This window comes from Pleurodeles waltl, chromosome 6 (genome assembly GCF_031143425.1).
Source record: "Pleurodeles waltl isolate 20211129_DDA chromosome 6, aPleWal1.hap1.20221129, whole genome shotgun sequence".
NCBI classification, from domain to species: domain Eukaryota; kingdom Metazoa; phylum Chordata; class Amphibia; order Caudata; family Salamandridae; genus Pleurodeles; species Pleurodeles waltl.
The window spans coordinates 976,535,123-976,556,012 of NC_090445.1; the positions used below are offsets into that span (position 1 = coordinate 976,535,123).

Sequence of the window (20,890 nt, forward strand, 5' to 3'; positions counted from 1 at the left end):
GGTCAACAGTAGCGGAACCATCAACCAAATACACAACACTACTTGGAACAGGTTCTTCTGTGGCAGGACTACATTCATTATGGATATACGTTGAACAGTCATGTGCATCATCCTCAGAGTCTCCTATAGGATGAGCAAAGAAGGTTGATGGGTTCATTGTATGACACTTCACAATTTTCAAAGATGGTAGTGATAGTATCCCGGCACTCTCCCTGTAGTCTGAATGATGGCAAACAGCTCATGTTCTGCATAGGGTATCAAAGGTGCCCCCATAACAAATCCACGTGGTGCTCTTCTGCACTGCAAAAGCTGCAGTGGCAAGAGCTTGCGCGCCAGGATAATGTCCTCTCATCACTGAATCTAACTGTCCACTAAAGTATGCAATGGGTTTGTGGCTTAAGGGATACTTTTGCCTAAGGACAGCTGTCATCACTTGACCATTACAATGACAAAAAGATCAAACTCCATGGTGTAATGATGAGTCCCAACCCTGGGACATTTGTAATCTCAGTCTTTAAATTCTGGAAAGCCTCCCTCATTTCTGGTGTCCAAGTTACCTCATCATTCCTGCCTTTCACCTGTTTAATAGAAGCTAGCCAAAGTGCCGGAATCAAAAACCCATTGCCTCTAAGTTACAGAGACCAAGAAACTTCTGCATTCCCTGATCGATTCCTGGCTCAGTCACTTGACGTATAGGTGCTGCTCTTTCAGGAGTTACTAGTTGACCAGAAGCTGACAGTAATTGTCCCAAGTAATGGGTCTCTTCATGAACATACTGAAGTTTATCCTTTTCTACCTTATATCCTCTCTGTGCAAGAGTAACCAAAGAGATAATGTATATGTAGGAAACTGGCTCTGAATATACTATATCAAAATGAGATATAGTGTGCACAGAGTCCAGGGGTTCCCCAGAAGCTTAACAGAGGCTTTAGTAGATAATAATAATGCTAATGTGGTAGTGTGGTCGAGCAGTTAGGCTTATCAGGGGGTAGTGCAGAGCATTTATTGTACACACACAGACAATAAGGGAAGCACACACTCAATGACTAACTCCAGACCAATGTTTTTTATATAGCAAAAATATATTTTGTTAATTTATTTCTACAACAAGATTACATTTGCAGCTAAGTACATGAATAAATAAGTATTCCACATATGTATCAGAACCACTTTGGTTAGAATTGGCAAGTTATACAGTTTTTTAATAAATGGCAATAATCGGTTTTAAAAGTTGTCACAGGGCAATTTACAGAAACCGTTCCTGGGGAAGAAAAGTTAAAACAATTTGCAGTTAAGTACAAGACATACAGTTCCAGTCTCATTTGGTTAGGAAGTCCAGAGGTTGGGGTTCAAGTTAACCCCAAACACCCACCTCCAGCAACACGGGCCAGCCGGGTGCCGAGGTCAAAGATGAGGCAAATTTAACATGGGCTCCTATGGAGACTGAGGCATTTGGAATCAGGCCTGCTTGCAGGTAAGTAGCCGCGTCTTTGGAGGGTAGACCCAGGGGGTCGGGGTTAGAGGATCATCGGGGGGCCACAGGTTAGCACCTAACACACACCCTCAGGGGCAGCCAGGTGCAGGGTGCAAACACAGCGTCGCACTCCCAATGCTTTCCTATGAGGGGACCATGGGGGTCACTTAGATGCTGCAGGCTGGGTCCATGGGGTTGGTGCCAGAAAACCATAGGCTGGACAAGGAGGAGGGCCGCCTGCTGAATGTTGCTGTACCAGAGGTCGGGTTTCCCAAGGCCAGGGGGCTGCAGGTGCAATGTACCTTGTAGCGACGGGTATCTTCGTCCCGTGCTTTTGCGGTCAGGGTGGTCCTATGGATTCAGGCTGCAGGCATTGTCAAAGAAGACAGGAGAGATAAACCCAGGGTGGGCATTTGGTTGGAATCGCCTGGGGACCTGTGGCCCACGGGCTGTGGGTGTCGGGTGCAGAGTGGTCAGGGCGTGCTGATCCACAGAGGCTCTGGAGTCCTTACGTGTAGTTTCTTCTTGGACAGGGACACTGTCCACAGGAGTTCTTGGTCCTCTGTGATGCAGGGAGTCCGGTGGACTCGCAGGATACGTTTTTTTTGCAGGGCTTTTGAAGCTGGAGACAGGCCAAGTCAGTTTTCGTCTTCAGTCTTCTCCGCTGGGGTTTCATCTAAGCAGCCATTCTTCTTTCTTTTTGCTCTTAAATCCTGGATTTAGGGGCGTTACAGGTGTCAGTAGCCAATAGCTACTGTCCATGAGGGTGGCTACACCCTGGCAGTGTCCACTCCCTTTGGGGAAGGGGACACATACCTAACCCTATTGGTCCCAGCTGAGGTGATCACTCCTCGCTGCTTTCATTAATTTTCCTGCCGGACTTGTCGCCAAAAATTGGGCTTTTGTCCAGGGGTGGGCAACTCCACTAGCTGGGGTGCCCTGGGGCACTGTGACAAGAGGCCTGAGCCTTTGAGGTTCACCACCAGGTGATACAGTTGTGCATGTGAAATCTGAATCGAACTATAACGTTCCACTAACCTTTGTTTTTTTTTGTAAATATACACACACACACACATTTACATATATATATTGAGAGAAATAAACTATATATATATATATATATATATATATATGGAAAATGTCACTTACCCAGTGTACATCTGTTCGTGGCATGTTGCGCTGCAGATTCACATGCTTTGCACTGTTCCTGCCATCTAGTATTGGGCTCGGAGTGTTACAAGTTGTTTTTCTTCGAAGAAGTCTTTTTGAGTCACGGGACCGAGTGACTCCTCCCTTTCGGCTCCATTGCGCATGGGCATCGACTCCATCTTAGATTGTTTTCCCCGCATAGGGTGAGGTAGGAGTGGTAGAATGAGGATACTAAAGATGTCCATGCAATGGAATAGATATGTATGTACATAGTTTGTGGTAAAGGAATATTTATTTACAATTTTAATGCAACTTAAACGGCTACAGGCTCCCGGGGAGGTGGGAGGGCGCATGTGAATCTGCAGCGCAACATGCCATGAACAGATGTACACTGGGTAAGTGACATTTTCCGTTCGATGGCATGTGTAGCTGCAGATACACATGCTGTGCATAGACTACAAAGCAGTAATCCTCCCCAAAGCGCAATCGGGTTCAGACCTGTTCCTCTCCGCTCCATGATTCGAATTGGGAAAGTTAAAAAATCATCGAAAATCCGTCAATATTGTTGCGTTCAGGACCGGTTTTCCTACAGATATATCGGCACCGACAAGACAACCGCTTCGGTGGCCCTTCGGGGCTCCCAAACCCAGCCGAGGCCTGGTCGGCCCGACCACACCCTTCATCGAAGCCTCATGGACCGGACCCCCTTCCTTCAAATTACAGACCAGCATCGGGCCTGTAATCTGTGTTTGTCACCAGAGCACAGAGAGGATACCTGTGAGGCCTGTAAGGCTTTTCGGTCGAAGAAGACCCTGAGAGATCGGCGAGCGAGGCGCTTACAGATGGCATCGAAAGCGACAACACCTCGACATTGAGGAGGAAGAGATGGCTATCTCTTATCTAGGGGAAAGACAACTTGTAACACTCAGAGACCAACACTAGATGGCAGGAACAGTGCACAGCATGTGTATCTGCAGCTACACATGCCATCGAACATGAAGATATATATATATATATATATATCACAAAATGCTGGGAGAAGTTAGGGGCTGAGTAAGAGTAATTGCAATTTCACGAGTTGGACAGTACGAACAGAATTGCACCATGGAGCATACGTTGAGGAAAGTTAGAAACATCAATAAAATACTTGGAAAGGGGAATACACAGGGAACCTTCACAGCAAAACATGAATGACAAGATTCTATTTAGGAAAACAATGTTCCACAGTTGTGCCAAGATCCAAAAAGATGCATTCACCCAGTTATGCGAAGAAGATACACTTAGACCTAAGAAAGGGGATGAGACCAATGTAGAGAAACCAGACAGCCTGTGGCAAGCAAATTTCATACTAGGATGCTCTCAGCCACAAATGTAAAGTTTAATAATCAGTGAAATAGACTATGGAAATTACCTGTAAGCAGCTGTTCGATACCTCTATGCCTAGCTATTGTACTTATCATCTTATGCAACAAATTTCCCCACATATCATTTACAGTACACTGCAACAGTAGTTTGCCTGGCAACCTGGCTGTAGCACTCCTGTCATCTAGTAATGGGCTTGGACGTTTACAAATTATTTTTCTTTGAATAAGTCTCTCAAGTTGTGGGATATGGTGTGACTACTTTTAGTGTACAATGCTCATGGGCACATGTTAGATTGTTTTTGGCACATAGAGTGAGAGGAAGTACAGAGTGTGATTGCCAAGTATGGTGTGGCACCACAGTGTAGAATACGTATAGTGGTTATAAGAGGATATGCAAAAGGCACAGGCATCTGGGGAGGAGGGTCGGGTGCATGTGAATCTACAGCAATACATGCATCTGTTCATAGCTTACAGGTATCTTTATCTGTTCGTAGCATGTGTAGTTGTAGACACACATGCTTAGCATAGATTGTATAGCAGTAACCTCCAAGTAGCAGTTGCTAGTATGTGAATGATGCAGATGTGTGTAATAATGTCCTTAAAATGGCATGGCCAACTACAGCTTATTGACAGGTCAAGATGTCCACACAATAACAAAATAATATTGTAATAGTATGCAGGATTGACCATGTTGCTGCTTTGCAAATATTGGCTAAGGGCATGTTGCCTAGGAAGGCTAGAGTAGCCTCACTTCTTGAGAATAAAGTGCACCCTAATTCGGGCATGGAGAACTCTCTTCATCTTGAGGTAGCAGTTATGAATGCATTTATCAATCCACCTGGCAGCCTTGGAGATAGGCTGCCACTTGTGAGGTTTAGCAAAGGAGATAAAAGAGGTGGCTTAATTTGTGGAATGATCTGGTCCTATCTATGTTCTACGAGGGACCTCATGACAATCTAATGTATTAACTGCTCTTTCTACCACAGAATAAGGCTATGGGAAGAAGGCTAGAATTTCTGTAATTTGGTTGAAATAGAAGGGCGATGTTGCCTTAGGGATGAACATTGGGGTTTGTTCTGAGGACAAGCCTATCCTTATGGACCTGTAAAAAACACTCTGAATGGTATGTCCTTATAGCTCACTGATGTTAGGTAATATCAAAAAGAAAGGTCTCCTTCCAAGAAAAGAATTGCTGAGGGCATGAGTGCCTGGACTCAAATGGTGGCCTCATAAGTCTGGTAAGGCCTATGTTACAGATCCAGACTCGGGTAGGAGGTACTTGGGGAGTATACCCCTTTTGAGCTCCTCCATAAACACTAACTTCTTGCATCCTTAAAAAAGATTTGTGTTGTTTGTTCTGCATGTTAAGTGAAGACAAATAGATGTGTAAGCCAGGCATGCATTCTGCAGGTGCAAAAGGTAGGCGACAATTTCTGGACTGCAGGGCTTAAAGGATTGGATTTGTTGGACTGGCCAAACCTTTTTCCATTCGGCTGCATAGCAGGTACGTCTTCTGGGCTGCTAGGCCTCCTTCAAGAGGGAGGAGCATTCTTGGGGGATAAGGAGTTACCCAAATTGTAGGACCTCAGGTGCCAAATCTTAAGACTGAGCTGCTATGGTTCCGGAAGGCTGATATGGCTTTGTCTGTGTGACAAGGACCGCTTGGGGAAACCTTGACAATTGGCTGATCAAGAGCAGCAGCAGGTCGTGAGGAGGGGAAACCACTTGTGGGGGCTGGCTGGCAGCTCCAGGAAACGGGAAACCCAGGGCTGTTTGGCTCATAGTGCAGCACCTATACATATATTAGAGATGTGGAAAAGCATAGGAAAATATCCCTGACCAGTCCATCCATTCTGCATTGCCCATGGACTGTGGGTATGTGGCATTAAAGCTTTGACATTTTGCACTCTTTCTGGTGGCGAACACCTCTATTAGCAGAGTGGCCCACAGTTGAAAGTATCTGTGAAGGACCTGGAAGAGGGAGTTCCCATTTATGGACTTCTTGATGCGTCCTGCTGAGCGGGTCCGCAAAGTCGTTGACTGTTCAAAGTGGATATTCAACTAGAGGGTGAATATTATAGCAGAACAACCAGTTGCAGATGTTCAATGATAGGTAAGAGCTGAGAGATGGGTGGGATGGCCTGTTTCTTGTTATAAAACATGACTGTCACGCTTGCTGTTCTGCTCAGGACTACCTAGCCATGAATGAGCTGTAGAAAGACTTTGAGGGCAAGCTGAGTGGCTAGTAGTTCCAAGTAACTGGTCTGACCGTACTGCTACTGAGACAGCCACTAACCTTGGACCATGTATTGATTGTAGTGCACTCCTCAACCTGTGAAAGAAGCTGATGTAGAACTGGGTCTGCAAATAGCCTGCCTTGCAATACGTTGGTGGTTGACCACTACTTCAGAGAGCGGTGCGCCTTAGCCAGAATCAACACTACATCTTCCCACTGACTCTGTGCTTTTGACCACTGGTCTGTCACACATTCTTGTAGTGAGTGCACGTGTAACGTTGCATGGGGAATGGTTGCAATGCAAGATGCTGTCATTCCAAAATGGCTCATGACTGTGCGAACTGCAATCTGATGGTTGGGCTGCAAAAGAGGCAGCAGGTGCTGAAAAGCTAAAACCCTTTGATTCTTGGGTTATGCTTTGCCTGTGATCGTACTTAGGATGAATCTGAGAAAGGGCTTCATCTGAAGGGGCTGAAAGTGAAACTTTGTGGCATTCATAGTGAAGCCCAATGCATTAAGGAAGGACACCACCACCTGTGTGCCCGCAAGACCTTGCAACCTGCTGCTGCTCCTAATCATACAATTGTCAAAGAAGAGAAAGATATGGATTCCCTCCCTCCAGCAGTACGCAGCCACCACTGCCAAACACTTTGTGAACATTCTTGGGGGCAGTGGTGACCTGAAAGGGGTGTACTTCGAATTAGTAGTGATGTCCACTTACCAGAAACTGAGGGTACTTTTCAGAGGGCAGGGTGGATGGGAATATGGCAGAGTCCTTGAGATCGTCATGAAATCACCTTTCCAAAGAAGGGGATAACCACCTGCAGGGTTGTCATTCAGAAATGTTCTGATATGATGCAATGGTTAGGTGCCTGAGGTCAAGGATAGGCCTCAGCAAGCCATCATTATAGGGAATAGGGACGTACAACAAGTATACCAAGCTCCCTGATGTTGGGGGGTAAGGCCCCTGCACTCCTCTTTTGCAGACGTGCATACAACTCTTCTTGGAGAAGAGAGAAAATCCAGTTTAAGGCAGTAGATGTGCTGTATGATGGTTGGTACCCACCTGTGTGACATGATTTCCTTTCAACGGTGGTGGAAATAGCGTAATCTCCCCCCAGACAGGTGACTGGGGGCCAAGATGGACATGTCAAGGCTTGCTTGTTGGATTCTTCTTTGCCTCTACCCGTATAGTTTCCTCTGCAAGAATCCTTACTACATCCCCTTCTGGCCTGATGGTGGTAAGCCTGCTGCTGACTCTGGTCCAAATGAACTGCTCGGTTGAGGCAGTCTTGGTCCCTTCAAAAGCAACCCCTTAAAGATGCAGCATTGAAAACCCCTATGGTTGTGGCTGACTCTTTAGATACAGAGTGAAGTATATGCTGGTGTTGACTTCCCTGGAGGCTGTGTTGGTGGCATCCAATGCACAACATATGCTGGCGTGGATGAACTTGCCATCTGACACAATCCCTTCTCCTCTCTTCTGGAACTGTGCTGGGTGTTTAAGGAGGTCCTCCATCTCAGCCCATTGTGCCTTATCGTAGCAAACTGATCAAATTGCCTATGCACCCACTGCCATACTCTAGCCTGTAGCGTCTACCTTTTTACTTTCCTTATCTGGAGGAGGGGTTTCACCAGTGTCTTGAGTGGAGACAGACTTGCCAGCAGTGTGACCCACTAGGGAGTCAGGTGGTATCTGTCCTATTAATATACACAGGATCACTGAGAGATGGTTTGAATTTCCTTTCTACCCTGGGGGTGACTAAAGTGGCCTCAATGGGCTCTCTGAAATTCTCAGGGACAAACATCAGTACTGGGAGGAAGTGTACTGAGCGCTCTGATCTGCAGAGTGTCTCCATGAGGAAATTGTCTTCCTCCTGTGTTATATGCATGTCCACTTTGCGGTATGTGGCTTCTCACTCAGTCACAGCCCAGCACGCAGAGCTATGCACGTCATACACCTGTATCATCGGGGGGAGGGTCTGACAGAATAGTGAAATACATTAGGGTCTCCAGGGGGATCTAAGTTGTAATCGTCCGATGGGCAAGCAGTGGGCCCCTCCCCTATTGGTTGGTTCTAAAGGTCAAAAGGTCTGTAGGGAATGCCCTGAGGAAAGGGAGAGTCTGGCAGATGCAGTGGAGGAGGTGTTGTTGGTGGAGGTGGTGAGGGTGATGGGGAGGGAGTTGGTGGAAGAGGGACGGGGATGATGGCTCCATCTCTGTGCCTGTTAGGTAGTGGTTTTGGGAATAAAGACATGGAGTAGGCTGTTCCCCAAGAGTTAGCTTCCACTTGCGAGGGATTGGCTCCACCAGAGGTGAGACCTTGGTGGAGATCTTGTTGGTGAGTATGTGACTAAAGAAGCGCTGTTTGCCAAGCGTACAGTTCTTGTTGCTGGAAGATTGAGGTCTGGAGGTCCTCCTCAGAGGATGTTGTTGGAAGTTTGTGTTCATCCTTCTCCCTAGGACCTCAATAATGTTTTGGAATAGACTCCAGCTACAGTGCTGCAGCCGGTTCAGCATCAAGGACAGCTTTGATTCAAACAATGGCTTAGATGTAAATGCTTTGTGGCATCTGAAAGCTTCAGTCAAAACCAGAAGGCACAGGAACCCATTGGTAGATTTTCCTCAACCACCATGCTCGGACCGGATGTCCTACTACTGCAGGATTGGTGCACTGCCTCTGCATGAGGTACAAGTGTCTTATGCTTTTCCTGAGTTGCTGATTTACTCACGACTCTCGCATGGTTTTGTCCAGTGGCCTAGTCTTTGGCACCGGATCAACACAGTGCGGCTGCTGTTCTTCGGATTTGCTGAGTGAAAGTGGTACTGGGCTGGGTGACTGTTGCATGTGGTCCAGAAAGGCTGCTTTCCTCCTGTAGCTAAACGCCAAAAGGATCCTTTCCCTGAAAATGTCTGGGGTGACGGACAGGTCCTGGTGCTGCATGATGCTGTGTGCCTAGCTGTATTAACTCCAGCACCAGAGCATCTTCTTCGATTGGAAGGTGAGGCACAAGTAGCAGGTGACATCAGGGGAGAGAAAAGACTGCACATCTGTGCTGTTTAACATGGCATCAAGGACATTATTGGAACAATGTGTGCTCCATCCCCGTGGCACAACATCAAGTGATGGGAGAGTCAGAAAGTGTGCTGGGCCCCGGAAGGTTTTCAATGACGACTAGTCCTTGACGCTTGAGGGGTTTCCACTGAGAACCTGACTGATAACACAACTTTAAGGAAGCCTATGTGAGTATTACAAGAACACAAAGGGCACTTGGAAAACATGGTGAGCTTTGAACCCACTCTGTGCCTGCTCGACCCCGAGGATAGATTATCCTGGTGCTCATGCATAATGTACACTAAGAGGTGGGGTCACACCACCTCTTGTGTCTCAAGAAACTTCTTCTAAGAAAAACAATTCGCAAATGTCTGAGCCCAACACTAGATGGCAGGAGTATGCTAAGGATGTCTATCTACAGCCACACCTGCTATGAATATATCTATTTATTTATACACATACACATACACACACTCTGTACAAAGTATGGGCAAACACTGACAAAGTGTAGTATACAAGACAGTGCAGGCAACCTAGTCAAAGGGGTTAAAATCACTGACACAGCCTAGTCACATCTATACAGTGGAGAAAGTAACTCTTAAATACCCAAATAACTGCCTAAGAAAATAATTAATTATGATCCATTTGCACTCCCAGACGTACAGCCATTACACAATGGACCATCTCAACAATGCTTCTGCTGCTTCCTGTATAATATATCTACCCCAATGAGGAGCTATGGCACTCAACATTTCTTACCCGAACCCAAAGCCCAAAAACTGAAGGATTAGATGTTGTTGAAGTGCAGGTAGCTCTGTTCGTGCACAACAAAGGCTAATAAACATTCTCAACCACATTACAATTTTGATATGTCAAGAGCCTTTTGTTAACAGCTATTTCAAGTTATGATTTATTCCAAGCGCCAAATCATGGATGTGTATCCTAACACTACACGTCTCTGCAATGTGAACTAAATCTATTTTTTTGCATCCTAAACCCTGTTGAGCCGTTGCACTACAGAGCTTCAATATAGCAATGCCTCTATAAAGCCACAAATGATTTGTTTGTTCTAAAGGAATGACTAAATGACGGTACTACCAAACTGAGGCAGCATCTGATGAACACTCACAGCGGGGATAATGCATGTAAAATCATGAATCACTGTGTCAGAGCCCCATCAATGAGCCAGAACCCCTTTTCAGAGGGGCCATGGGGCAAGCTAGATTTACTGGGCCCAACAGAGTGGGTTTTTAGTGCCTGGGTGATGGTCCCCTCACCTAGCAAGGAGTCTAACATACCTTGATCGTTGGTGCTGGTTCCAGCAGCTAGATGTCCTGGTGATCTCCTCTGAGGAACAGTGATGTTAAACAATGTGTGGGATTCATGCTCCCACCTTTAAAGTCAAACTCCAGACAAAAAGAATATTCAGAGTTTGGTCGTTTGTAATTCAGGTTGTGTCAGCTCTTTGGAAGTGCTCTCTACTCTGTCCTGTGCTTTGTCAAAGGAACAGTCTACCACAACAGGAGTGGCTATTATCCTTACTGACCCACAGAGGCGAAAGGAGTAAGCTAGGATCACACCTGTGAGCCTCCTCTGAAAGCTTACTCAAAAAGGTTCAAAGGCCTAAACCTTCTCCTATTTCATGATTCCCTAGTCTTACAGTATTAGCCTTACAAGACCCATCATATCCTTGACAATGAGCGGAGGCCACATTAAATAGTAACTAATCCTGTAATCAAAGAGACCTCTGATGTGTAGAAAGGATGCTCTGCTCCCCTTCCTCCAGTATCTGTGTTCCCACCTCAGCCATCAGGAATGACAGCAATCCTCATCTTTTATCTGGGAGTTGCAGCCCTCACCTTCACTAGCCTTTCCAGGCCCTGGGCTTCCAAAATGGCCTTCATTGTTGTGTACCATGCATAGACACACAAATATCATATGAAAGTATCATAGGCTGTCCGGCACTACAGACATTCAACCATTCAACATGTAGGCCAAGGGGGGAACCCACAGCACCCCCTCCCCCCCCCATTATGTACCATGCACAGGCACACAAACATTCTAGCATGCACGCAAAAGTAAAGTACCACGGGCTGTCCGGTGCTACACACGATTACAAAGAAGGCCAATGGTGACTTGGGTACACAGCAGCAAAGCTTTAGATGAGTGGGCTGGTAGGTACCACTCCAGTGGCATAGGTAAAAAGACCTGTTCACAATACTGATCACTACTAAACAAAAAATGTGAATGTTGCCACGTTAGTATCACGTAACTCCCGGTTAGGGAAGTAGTCTTCAACCACCATGAGGGTAGTGCTTAGGGCACCCTTTTCTGTCTAAGAAGACCGCATTACCATGAGACAGGCCTAGGTCAAGCATTATATGTATTTGCCAAGACCAAAATGAGTACCAGCGATCTATGCAGCAGGGGCACAAGTCCATCCCCATGCAGGGACCTTTTCAGTTTCAACACAATGCATTGAGAAACTGGGGCATTGGAAACGGGGTTGCCTGCTACTTTCAGTTTAAAAGTGCATTCTTAGGAAAATGCATTAAAACCCCAGCAACAATATTGTGCCTTCTTTTAGCAATGTGTCTCACAGTGCATTAGTGAGCCAGACTCTGATTTGCCATTATTCCTATTCAAGACACACTGTTACAGCATTTAAGATTCATAAAATAGTGTCCATGCCCCTTGGAATGGTGCTGTTTGGTTTCACCTCTTAATAAGAGTTCAAGGGATCTGTAAAGAAACTATAATATATACTTTGGAGTGTAATTGGTTATCACAAAATAAACCTGGTGAGGAGAGATATCCCTTCTCTCATCGAGCAACCACTGAGTTTGCAGAAAGGAGGTTTTGAAATCCAGGTGAATCTGGTTAAGAATACTAAAATCATCCATTCCACGGTAGGAATCAATATTTTATTTTGAGGACACTGTCCTATGGATTGATGTGTCAATTTCAGTGCAGAGAGATTCAGAGTAAAAAGTGGACTTTACTTTCCCTAGAACTCGCACAAGAGTGAAGGCAATTTTAAGAGAAAAGGTAAAATATTACATTTTTGTCAGGGAAAATTGTGAGTCTCCAGCATAAATGTAAGTGTTTGCATGCACGTACTTTGTGAGTAGGTCAATTTAGTACCTGCACCGCAAAATAATAGACATAATTAAGCAGCTCATTTGACTGCCAAATCTGCAAGTGGTGGCAAGAGGTTTTCATGCCATTGGCTTAAAACACAAAGATCACAAAACCTTAGCTCTCAAAGAGAAGGATAAGCATCTTTATGGAGTATTGGACTGCATACTGGACCTGCGAATCAGCAATATTTTACTGTTAACCAGGCAATTTTGGAACAACACTGGCACCGACTGACCAGCACAAAATGTAATTGTAGTGACTTTGGTTTGAACGGGAAGTGACTGCCCACACGTAAGACCAGAACTATCATTTTAGGTATACAGACTAAAATTGAAGTTTGAAAGCAAGGACGTGGTGTAGGAAATATTTTCAGAATACAGCTCTGAGATCATCATTTAAAAAAACAAACTAGCAATCACATCCTTCTGGTACTGTGTGGCTGGCATGCAGCTTAGCCCTCAGCAGCAACTCTTGTTATAGCTTTCTAGGCTTATCTTGTTCTATCCCACCACAGACCTATCTGCCATGGCCTGCAAATAACATTAAAACACAATCAGGTAGGTTGCATGCGCTGAATAGTATGGAACCATTAAAATATATAAGAATCAGAAACTCTCTAACCAGATCTAATCCAATTGTTGCTATCAGACATGAAGAGAAAACAAACCTTCGCCCCAAGTCGTGTTTCAGAGCTTCGGAGCCTTCAGCGGGAGCACCAGCACAGAGGTGAGCAGCAAACCTTTTCACAACAGGGTGGTAATGCCTCTGGACAGAAACAGCAGAAAAAGAATTAATGAGTGATGCAGTATTCAGACATACTACAACATGTAGCTTTTCACATGAATGATTTCAACTCATTCTAAGGTTTCAAATAAATTGTGCATTAAACGTGTCGGAGAAGTTCTGGTTTAGAAAAAAGAAAAAAAGAAATCAGCAAGCTAGAGAACCTATTTTTCCTTTTTGCCTATAAAACAAGGTAAGTTCGTCACTCTGCTCCCATTTGCTCTTGGGGAGCTCTTGCTAAATATCCCGCCCGTTTATTCCAGTGCTTTGGATGGTGATTGTTTTTCTGGGTGCAACCAACCAAACCACTGTGAATGGGCTGACATCAAACCCCATTTTCCTAGGCTGCATTTCTCAGTCAAATGTCGGCTAGTCACCTTGGGGTTGGTTTAAAAAGGCTTTTACATATATGCCAGTTTACTAAGTATTTAGTTTTCCACTCGATCCTCAAAGCACTCTAACTTCAGTGAAGCCTCTTACAAACCTTATATATGTGTGCCCCTTCCGAACTGTATGCAACGCTCCATAGATCATGTGTTGGCAATAAATATTCATGTCACGCCAACCTTATTTTTATCCACCAGCCCAAGGTCTTTGCCTGCAACAGGATATGGGAATTTAATCATGACTATAAAGTTTAGAAATACCAACAACTACTTCCAAGTTTCACAGTGTCTAGATTAGTCGATCTAACTTGGCCTATGGCATTAAACAGAGTTATAGTTTCTAAACTATTGATGGTGCTTGAATGCAAAAGTTTTTCACAGGGGAGAAGACATTACTTCCCTTTTTCACTTAGCTGTAGCTCCCAGAGCAGTGTAAAAGCATTTGCCTTTTTGTGTTGAAGGTAGCCACATTCACCTACAAAAAACAGAAGTAAGCTCACATTCATCGCTGGGTATTTTTTAGGTCTTGTTTGAGGCAGAATATGCTGTCACATGCAAGGCATTTTGTTTACTTACAGGAGGGCTTAGAACCACCCATTGCTTACCATTGGTTCACTCATTTCTTAGCTTCTTCATGGTCAGTGCATGCCGGCTTCACTTCCTCCTCATGTGTTTGTCCCTTCCCTGGAGCCCGGCCCAAGTACTGCTCCCTTGCCAAGAGTCCTTCCACTTCTTGCACCGTGCTTTCTGAGTTACTTGTTTATTCTAGTTGTGGCACTCCAAAAGAATGCACGTTTGCAGGCTGCGCCACACCCCACACCACTCAGCATTATTGCCTGTGCCGCCCCATTCTGTGTTGTTGCTTGCTTCATCCCTCTTGCGGTGTTGCTTGCTTTATTCTTCTGTCCCAGTGTTTTTGCTTGCTTTTTCTCTCCCACATTATTTCTTGACTCAGTGCTGCCCTACCCCTCCTGCTTTCATTCACAATGTTGCTTGCTCTGTTGTTCCGACTGATATATTAGGAAAATGCCTGCTTGCTTACGCAGGGCTGTTCATTTTAATCGTGCAGGTGCATTATTTTCTGTGAGATAAAACTGTCCATTTCACTGCATTTAAAATGGTGCTTTTCAATGCACTTTAACAATTTTAAACAGGAGATTACATTTTGGGTAAAATAGCCCACAGATCCCCAAACTGAGTAAAAATGACTCTCAGTGCTCACAAGTAGGAAATGCTGCGTAGCAAATGCTTGTTTTCGGTCCAGGGAGGACCTGGCTTGGCAGTTCAGGCTGGATTGTTCCAATGGAAGACAGGGTCAAGACTGATTTGCATATGGCTGGATCCAAACTGGTTTGACGTGATGGGCAAAAAAACAATGGATTAAACCCAGATCTTTGTGACTGGGGGTGAATGTTTGCACTGCTCAGCATTCCATCAATCATCTGTTCTTTTTGCTTATGTCGCCCTATGTGAGAAGGGTATGCCCAGACGTGGGTGTCATGCTCACTGCACCACTGGATTCAAGCTAGCCTGGCTGATGACGGGTGATACCCTGAAACCAGTCCCAGGATACTCGTTTCCGGTCCAGGGAAGACCTGGCTTGGCAGTCCGGCTGGACTGTTCCCATGGGGAACAGGGTCAAGACTGATTTGCAAATAGCTGGGTCCAAACAGGGAGTGCCGTGGTAGTCAGAAAACCCATGAATTAAACCCAGGTCTCAGTTTTGACTGAGGTGAATGTTTGCATTGTTCAGCATTCCGTCCATCATCTGATCTTTTTGCTTACTAGCAAAGAGTGACATTGCCTTAATTATCTCTGCAGTTGGCTTACCCGGTATTGGGGTTCTTACTTTGCAACATGTTGCTTGCCCCTTCGCTCAGGCCTCCTCCTGCATTGTTGCTTGACCTGTCTTCGTGTACCACCCCCCTCCGGTTTTGTGGCTCGCCCCATTCCATCACCTCTCCAACATTGATGCTTGCACCCCTATCCCACCCCCCTCCAGCACTGTTACTTGCCCCGTCCCACCTCCCCTCCAGCATTGTTGCTTGCCCCGTTACACCACCGCCTCCCACGTTGTAGTTGCCCTTTCCCCTACTGCTTTGTTGTTTGCCTCCCCTATTCATCCAGAAAAAAATTACAAGAGACAGGCCAGGGTGTTATTTTTAGCTAACTTTCACTCATGCTGCTGTAAAATGTGGCTAAAAGACATGTCAAAGCCAATAGCTCTCTCATAGGCACGTCTTATTGGTTTAGCCAATGTTTTTTTCTTTACTTTTTTTTTTTTGCTTTAGGGGTCAGCACTAGTGTTTGCTGTTGGCAGTACTCCCATTCATATCCGGTTATGGAAAATGTGGTTCAAAACCTGGAACCCTTAAGTACAGTTTTTTTCTTTTAAATCAATGGTTCCCAATCTCTCTACAAGAGCCTTTGGCTTTGTCAAAGTTTTTTATCCAACACTATGATAAGGCCAGCACTGGCTGCATTATTATGCTTCTTTGATTTTAACTTTGTCAGTGTTTTAATCCAGGTTGTACAGAAGTGCGACAGCTGTGCAGCATCACTGAAACCTAAAGACTACAATGACGCATCCAGTGCTGGCCATTTCATTTTTATTTTTTACCTTCAGCCATGCTGCATAGCATAAGCACAGCTGTACAACATAGCTAAACACTGACAAAGCCAATTCTCTGGTGCTGTAGGCACGACCTATTGGCTTCGCCAGTGCTTGTTTAATGCTTTAACCAGAACCCACTGAAGCCAATGTAAGGAACAAAAAGCATTCTGTGACAGCAAATGCTGTACCGTCCTGTCTGTGTTCCAGTTTGTCTGTCATGGCCATGCTGTAAATCCTTAGTAGCCTTGAGAGGCTGAGAGGTCACAGAGGGAATTCTATTTTTGTTACTCCTCCAGTTTAACAGAAGACTCTGCAGGAATAGCAGTGAACCCAAAGCACAGGCCAGCTGTCTGAGTGAGGTATTGACTCTTAACTGGAGCAGCAACTCTGCAACCAGTAGGCCAGAGTCAAAACAATGACATCTGAGAAAAAAGGATGCACAGACACCAGTTCCTCACACCACATACTCAAACCCAGAATTGTCCTCCGTCCACTCCATGGAATGGGATGTTGAGAAACCAGGACAAAGGGCAGTGCACGTATACTATTGCAGCACTGTATATGGCACTCTTTAATTAATTAGTTACATTGCCTACAGCAGCGGTCCTGAATTTGTGGTCCTCATCCAAGCGACGGGGTGAAGTCAAAGAACTCTTGTCCTTCTTCGATTTCTTTTTCTTATGACCCGAATGTCCCGATAACTTAGAGGGCGAAGAGTGCTGGTGACTCCGCGGCTGGTTTCAAAACCTTCCCATCGAACGAGACCGTGCACGCCGCGGAGTTGAGTGTCGGCCCGCCATTAACTTTAGGGACCGCTCCTTCAAATCTTTCGGGTTTATGACTCGACACTCGGAGCACGACTTCGGGTCGTGATATTGCTCCAGGCACCAAAGACAAACAAGGTGCGGATCCGTCACCAACATCATTCAGTGACAGGATTCGCAGGGCTGAAAAACAGTCTTGCGGGACATCCCTCAACACATCCACAAGCTCGTCAAAAAGAATTAGACAAAAATGTCATCGCAGTCAAAAAGAGACTGAGGAAGCTCTTCTCCGAATCTGGGCGTGGGCTGGCATGGAAAGAAAAGAAATGACGTCAGCATGCCGGGTTGGCGCCTATATACGACCGCGACGCCATCACAGTGACTACCAAGCCAACGCCACCCGCGGAGTCGACGAACGCCACCTAACGGTGTGCAGAGGTACTGCTCGATGAAAAGTCTCCGGATCCAGTCTGACGCCGGGGAAAATTCAAAAGTAAGGAATCTGCAACAAGAAGTCTCTATCCGATGTGTTGTTTACAATCTTCTTAAATGTCATGTTCTAAGTTCATATATGTAGGTGGACTTTGGAGGAGACTTGAGCAGAATGGCCTCACAGAGGAAAATTAAAAATGCAAATATGAATTTCTAATCCCTAAAATGCCCACTGGGTGCATTTTGTAATTAATCCCACACTGGAATCAGTGTGGGTTTATTGTGCTGAGAAGTTTGATACCAAACTTCCCAGCCCAGTATTCAGTGAAGCCATTATGGAGCTGTGGAGTTCATAATGACAAACTCCCAGATCATATACTCAATATGGCTACACTGCACTTACAATGTCTAAGAATGGACTTAGACACTGTAGAGGCATTTTGCTCATGCAGCTATGCCCTCACCTGTAGTATAGTGCACCCTGCCTTAGGGCAGTAAGGTAACCTAGAGGGGTGACTTACCTATGCCACAAGCAGTGGTTTGTGGGCATGGCACCCTGAGAGGGGTGCCATGTCGACTTTGCCTTTTTTCCCCACTAGCACACACAAGCTGCAAAGGTAGTGTGTGTGTGCTTGGTGAGGGGTCCCCCAGGGTGGCATAATACATATTACAGCCCTTGTGGACCTTCCCTTGCCACAGGGCCCTTGGTACCATGGGTAACCTTTACAAGGGACTCAACTGTGTACCATGGTTGTGCCAATTGTGGAAACAAAGGTACAGATTTTGGGAAAGAACACTGGTGCTGGGGCCTGGTTAGCAGGATCCCAGCACATTTTCAGTCAAAGTTGGCCTCAATATCAGGCAAAAAGTGTGGGGAGAGGGGGGGAAGGTACCCATGCCAACAGTGGCGCTTTCCTACACAGGACCACTGCACCGAAAGGGAATTTCCCCAATATCCCTTTTGAGGATACCTGCTGACCTATAACTGCATTTCTTGTTCTCTTGTGATGCAAATAGATCTAGGTTAGGCTTGCCCCATGTTTGAAATATGGTATCCAGGACTCGCTGGTTTGGCTGTCACCCATGACAGCTTTGGGTCGTTCTGCTCAAGGTGTCTACTAAGCATTTGTGAATTCCTGGGAGATGTTCTGCCCTTATGGTCACTTGATGAGTTAGTGCCCACTGGCAGATACTGAACTTCTTGGGGCAGAATCTGGGATTCCGTACCTCCCCGTTTGTTGAGATAATGCATGCTCGTTGTGTTGTCTGTTTTTATCAGCACAGAGGAGCCTTGAATTCTCAGTAGAAATGCGTGAAGAGCCTGGGCGATTGCTCTGAGCTCGAGGAAGTTGATGTGTAGATTTGACTAATTCGGGGTCCACTTGCCCTGAATCTGGAGGTCTCAGCAGATGAGCTCCCCACCCTTCTAGATAAGTGCTTGTTGTAATGATGTATTCTGAAATGGTAGGAAGGAATGTGAATCCCACAGAGAGAGTGTTGGAGTTTGTCCACCAGGGAAAAATTGCTTGCATGAGAGGTGTGATCTGTACGGTATTGTTGAAATGTCCTAAGGACTGGAGCCATTGGGAGGCCAATTGTTCCTGGAAGGAACGCATTTTAAGACGAGCATGAGGTAATAGAAGAATGGCTGAAGACATCATGTTGAGTAGAGGTTTTATCAGGCGAACTCAAGTGCACCCTTTTGAAAGAGAGCAGGCCAGAGAGGAGAGTTTCTGCTGTCTGTCTATGGACAAGAATGTCTTGTTGAGTAATGTGTCTATAGCGCCTCCTAGAAAAGTTATCTTCACGTAGGCGAGAGAAGGGACTTCTGGAAATTGACTGTGAACCCCAGGTTTTGAAAGAGATGAAGACATGTGGCAGTATCCCTCGACGCCAGTTGGGCTGATGAAGCCATTGTCGGACAGTCCTCGAGGTAAGGAAAAACTTGAATGCTTTGTTGTCGCAAGTGGGTCACCACTGGGGCATGAGATTTTGTAAATATCAGGGGAGCGGATCAGAGACCGAAGGGTAGGACTTTGAACTGTAATGTGTACCAGCTACTACAAATTTCCGGTACTTGCGAGGTTCGGGTGAATGGGAATGTGAAAATAGCCATCTTGGAGATTCAGGCTGGGAAGAAAATCTCTATGGTAGAGACGTTGGAGGATGCCCTGGAGGAAAACCATACCGAAAGATTGTTTCTTCAGGTACTTGTTCAGTTTCCTGAGGTCAAGAATGGGATGCCACTCCCCTGACTTTTTCCTCCCAAGGAAAAAACAGGAATAAAATCCCGGTCCCCTTTTAGAGTGTGGAACCTGTTCTATGACTCCTTTTGACAACATAGTTAAAAGCTCCTTGCGAAGAAGATGAAAGTGAGATGGGAGGAATGCAGTTGGTGGAGTTTGAGATGGAATTTGAGTAAACTCCAATGTATGGCCATGTTCGATGACATCTAGGACCCATTTGTCCTTAGTTATATTGGTCCAGTGATGCAAGTAGTGGGAAATTCTGGCACAAAGAGGAAATTGAGTAGGGGTTGTAGCCGGGAAATTGATGTTGTCACCATTTTCTAGTAGTGTCTGTGGTTGACGTAGGATACCTGCTCCTTGGTTGCTGCTTAACAGAGGCTGCTGACAGAGGGGCTCTGTAGTGTTGATGTTGTTGTAAGCCAGCAGAAAGAACTGCTGGTAGGATTGGGGTTGGGATCTCTGATATCCTCTGGGATAAGAGTAGAAGCAGTGGCCACACACTCCACAAAAAGGTGTTTTACGGTACTGGAGGGCTCCAAGGGAACGAGATGTCTCTGTGTCAGTCTTTATTGCTTGCAGAGCATCATCGACGTGTTTCCCGAACAAAGAATCATTATCGAAAGGCATGTTTAGTATTTTTGTCTGCACTTCAGGGCGAAATGATGTAGCCTTAAGTCAACCCTGGCTCCCGCCAACTGCCTGCAGCCTATAGATGCTATATCCATAGCACAATCAATTATTTCAGAGATCATCTGAGCAGTCAGTTTAACGGTAATGGGGAGTTGAAAACGTTTGGCAACTCTCTCCATTAACATATAAAAACTGCCAATATCTCCCAGTGAAGAATCTATTGGTTATGGCACTGGAGGGGAAGGTGACGGAATAAGATAATGTTCCCATTCATTGGTTATGGTACGGATGCCCGTTGCTTCACCCTATTCTCTGTCTCTATCAGGATCATGATCATCATTATCGTCAGTAGTGGAAGGATCGTCCTGAGGGGGCATGGCAATGCAAGACTGCAGAGTCATGCTAGGAGTAGGAGGTGGAGTCACATTCTCTGGAGACTAAGGTGCAGATGTGGCTATTACCGTAGGAGATAGTCGTTGGAAAACACGTATAATAATCCTTACATATGCTTTGTAAATCTTGCACAGGGTAGCCGGGACCTGAACCATGTCTGGAGGTGGTGGAGGCACATAAGGGTGGTACTGCTTAACATAGTGTTGGGTTTGGTAAACAG

General features: G+C 45.6%; 1 protein-coding gene across 1 annotated transcript in view; it reads right to left on the reverse strand.

Annotated features, from left to right (window-relative positions):
- Positions 1-20,890, reverse strand: part of NOC3L (NOC3 like DNA replication regulator) — a 433,719-nt gene that overhangs the window by 81,572 nt on the left and 331,257 nt on the right. The window contains exon 19 of the mRNA XM_069239851.1: positions 13,087-13,184. Within this exon, the coding sequence (XP_069095952.1) occupies positions 13,087-13,184 (98 nt within the window). The remainder of the gene's footprint in view (positions 1-13,086; positions 13,185-20,890) is intronic.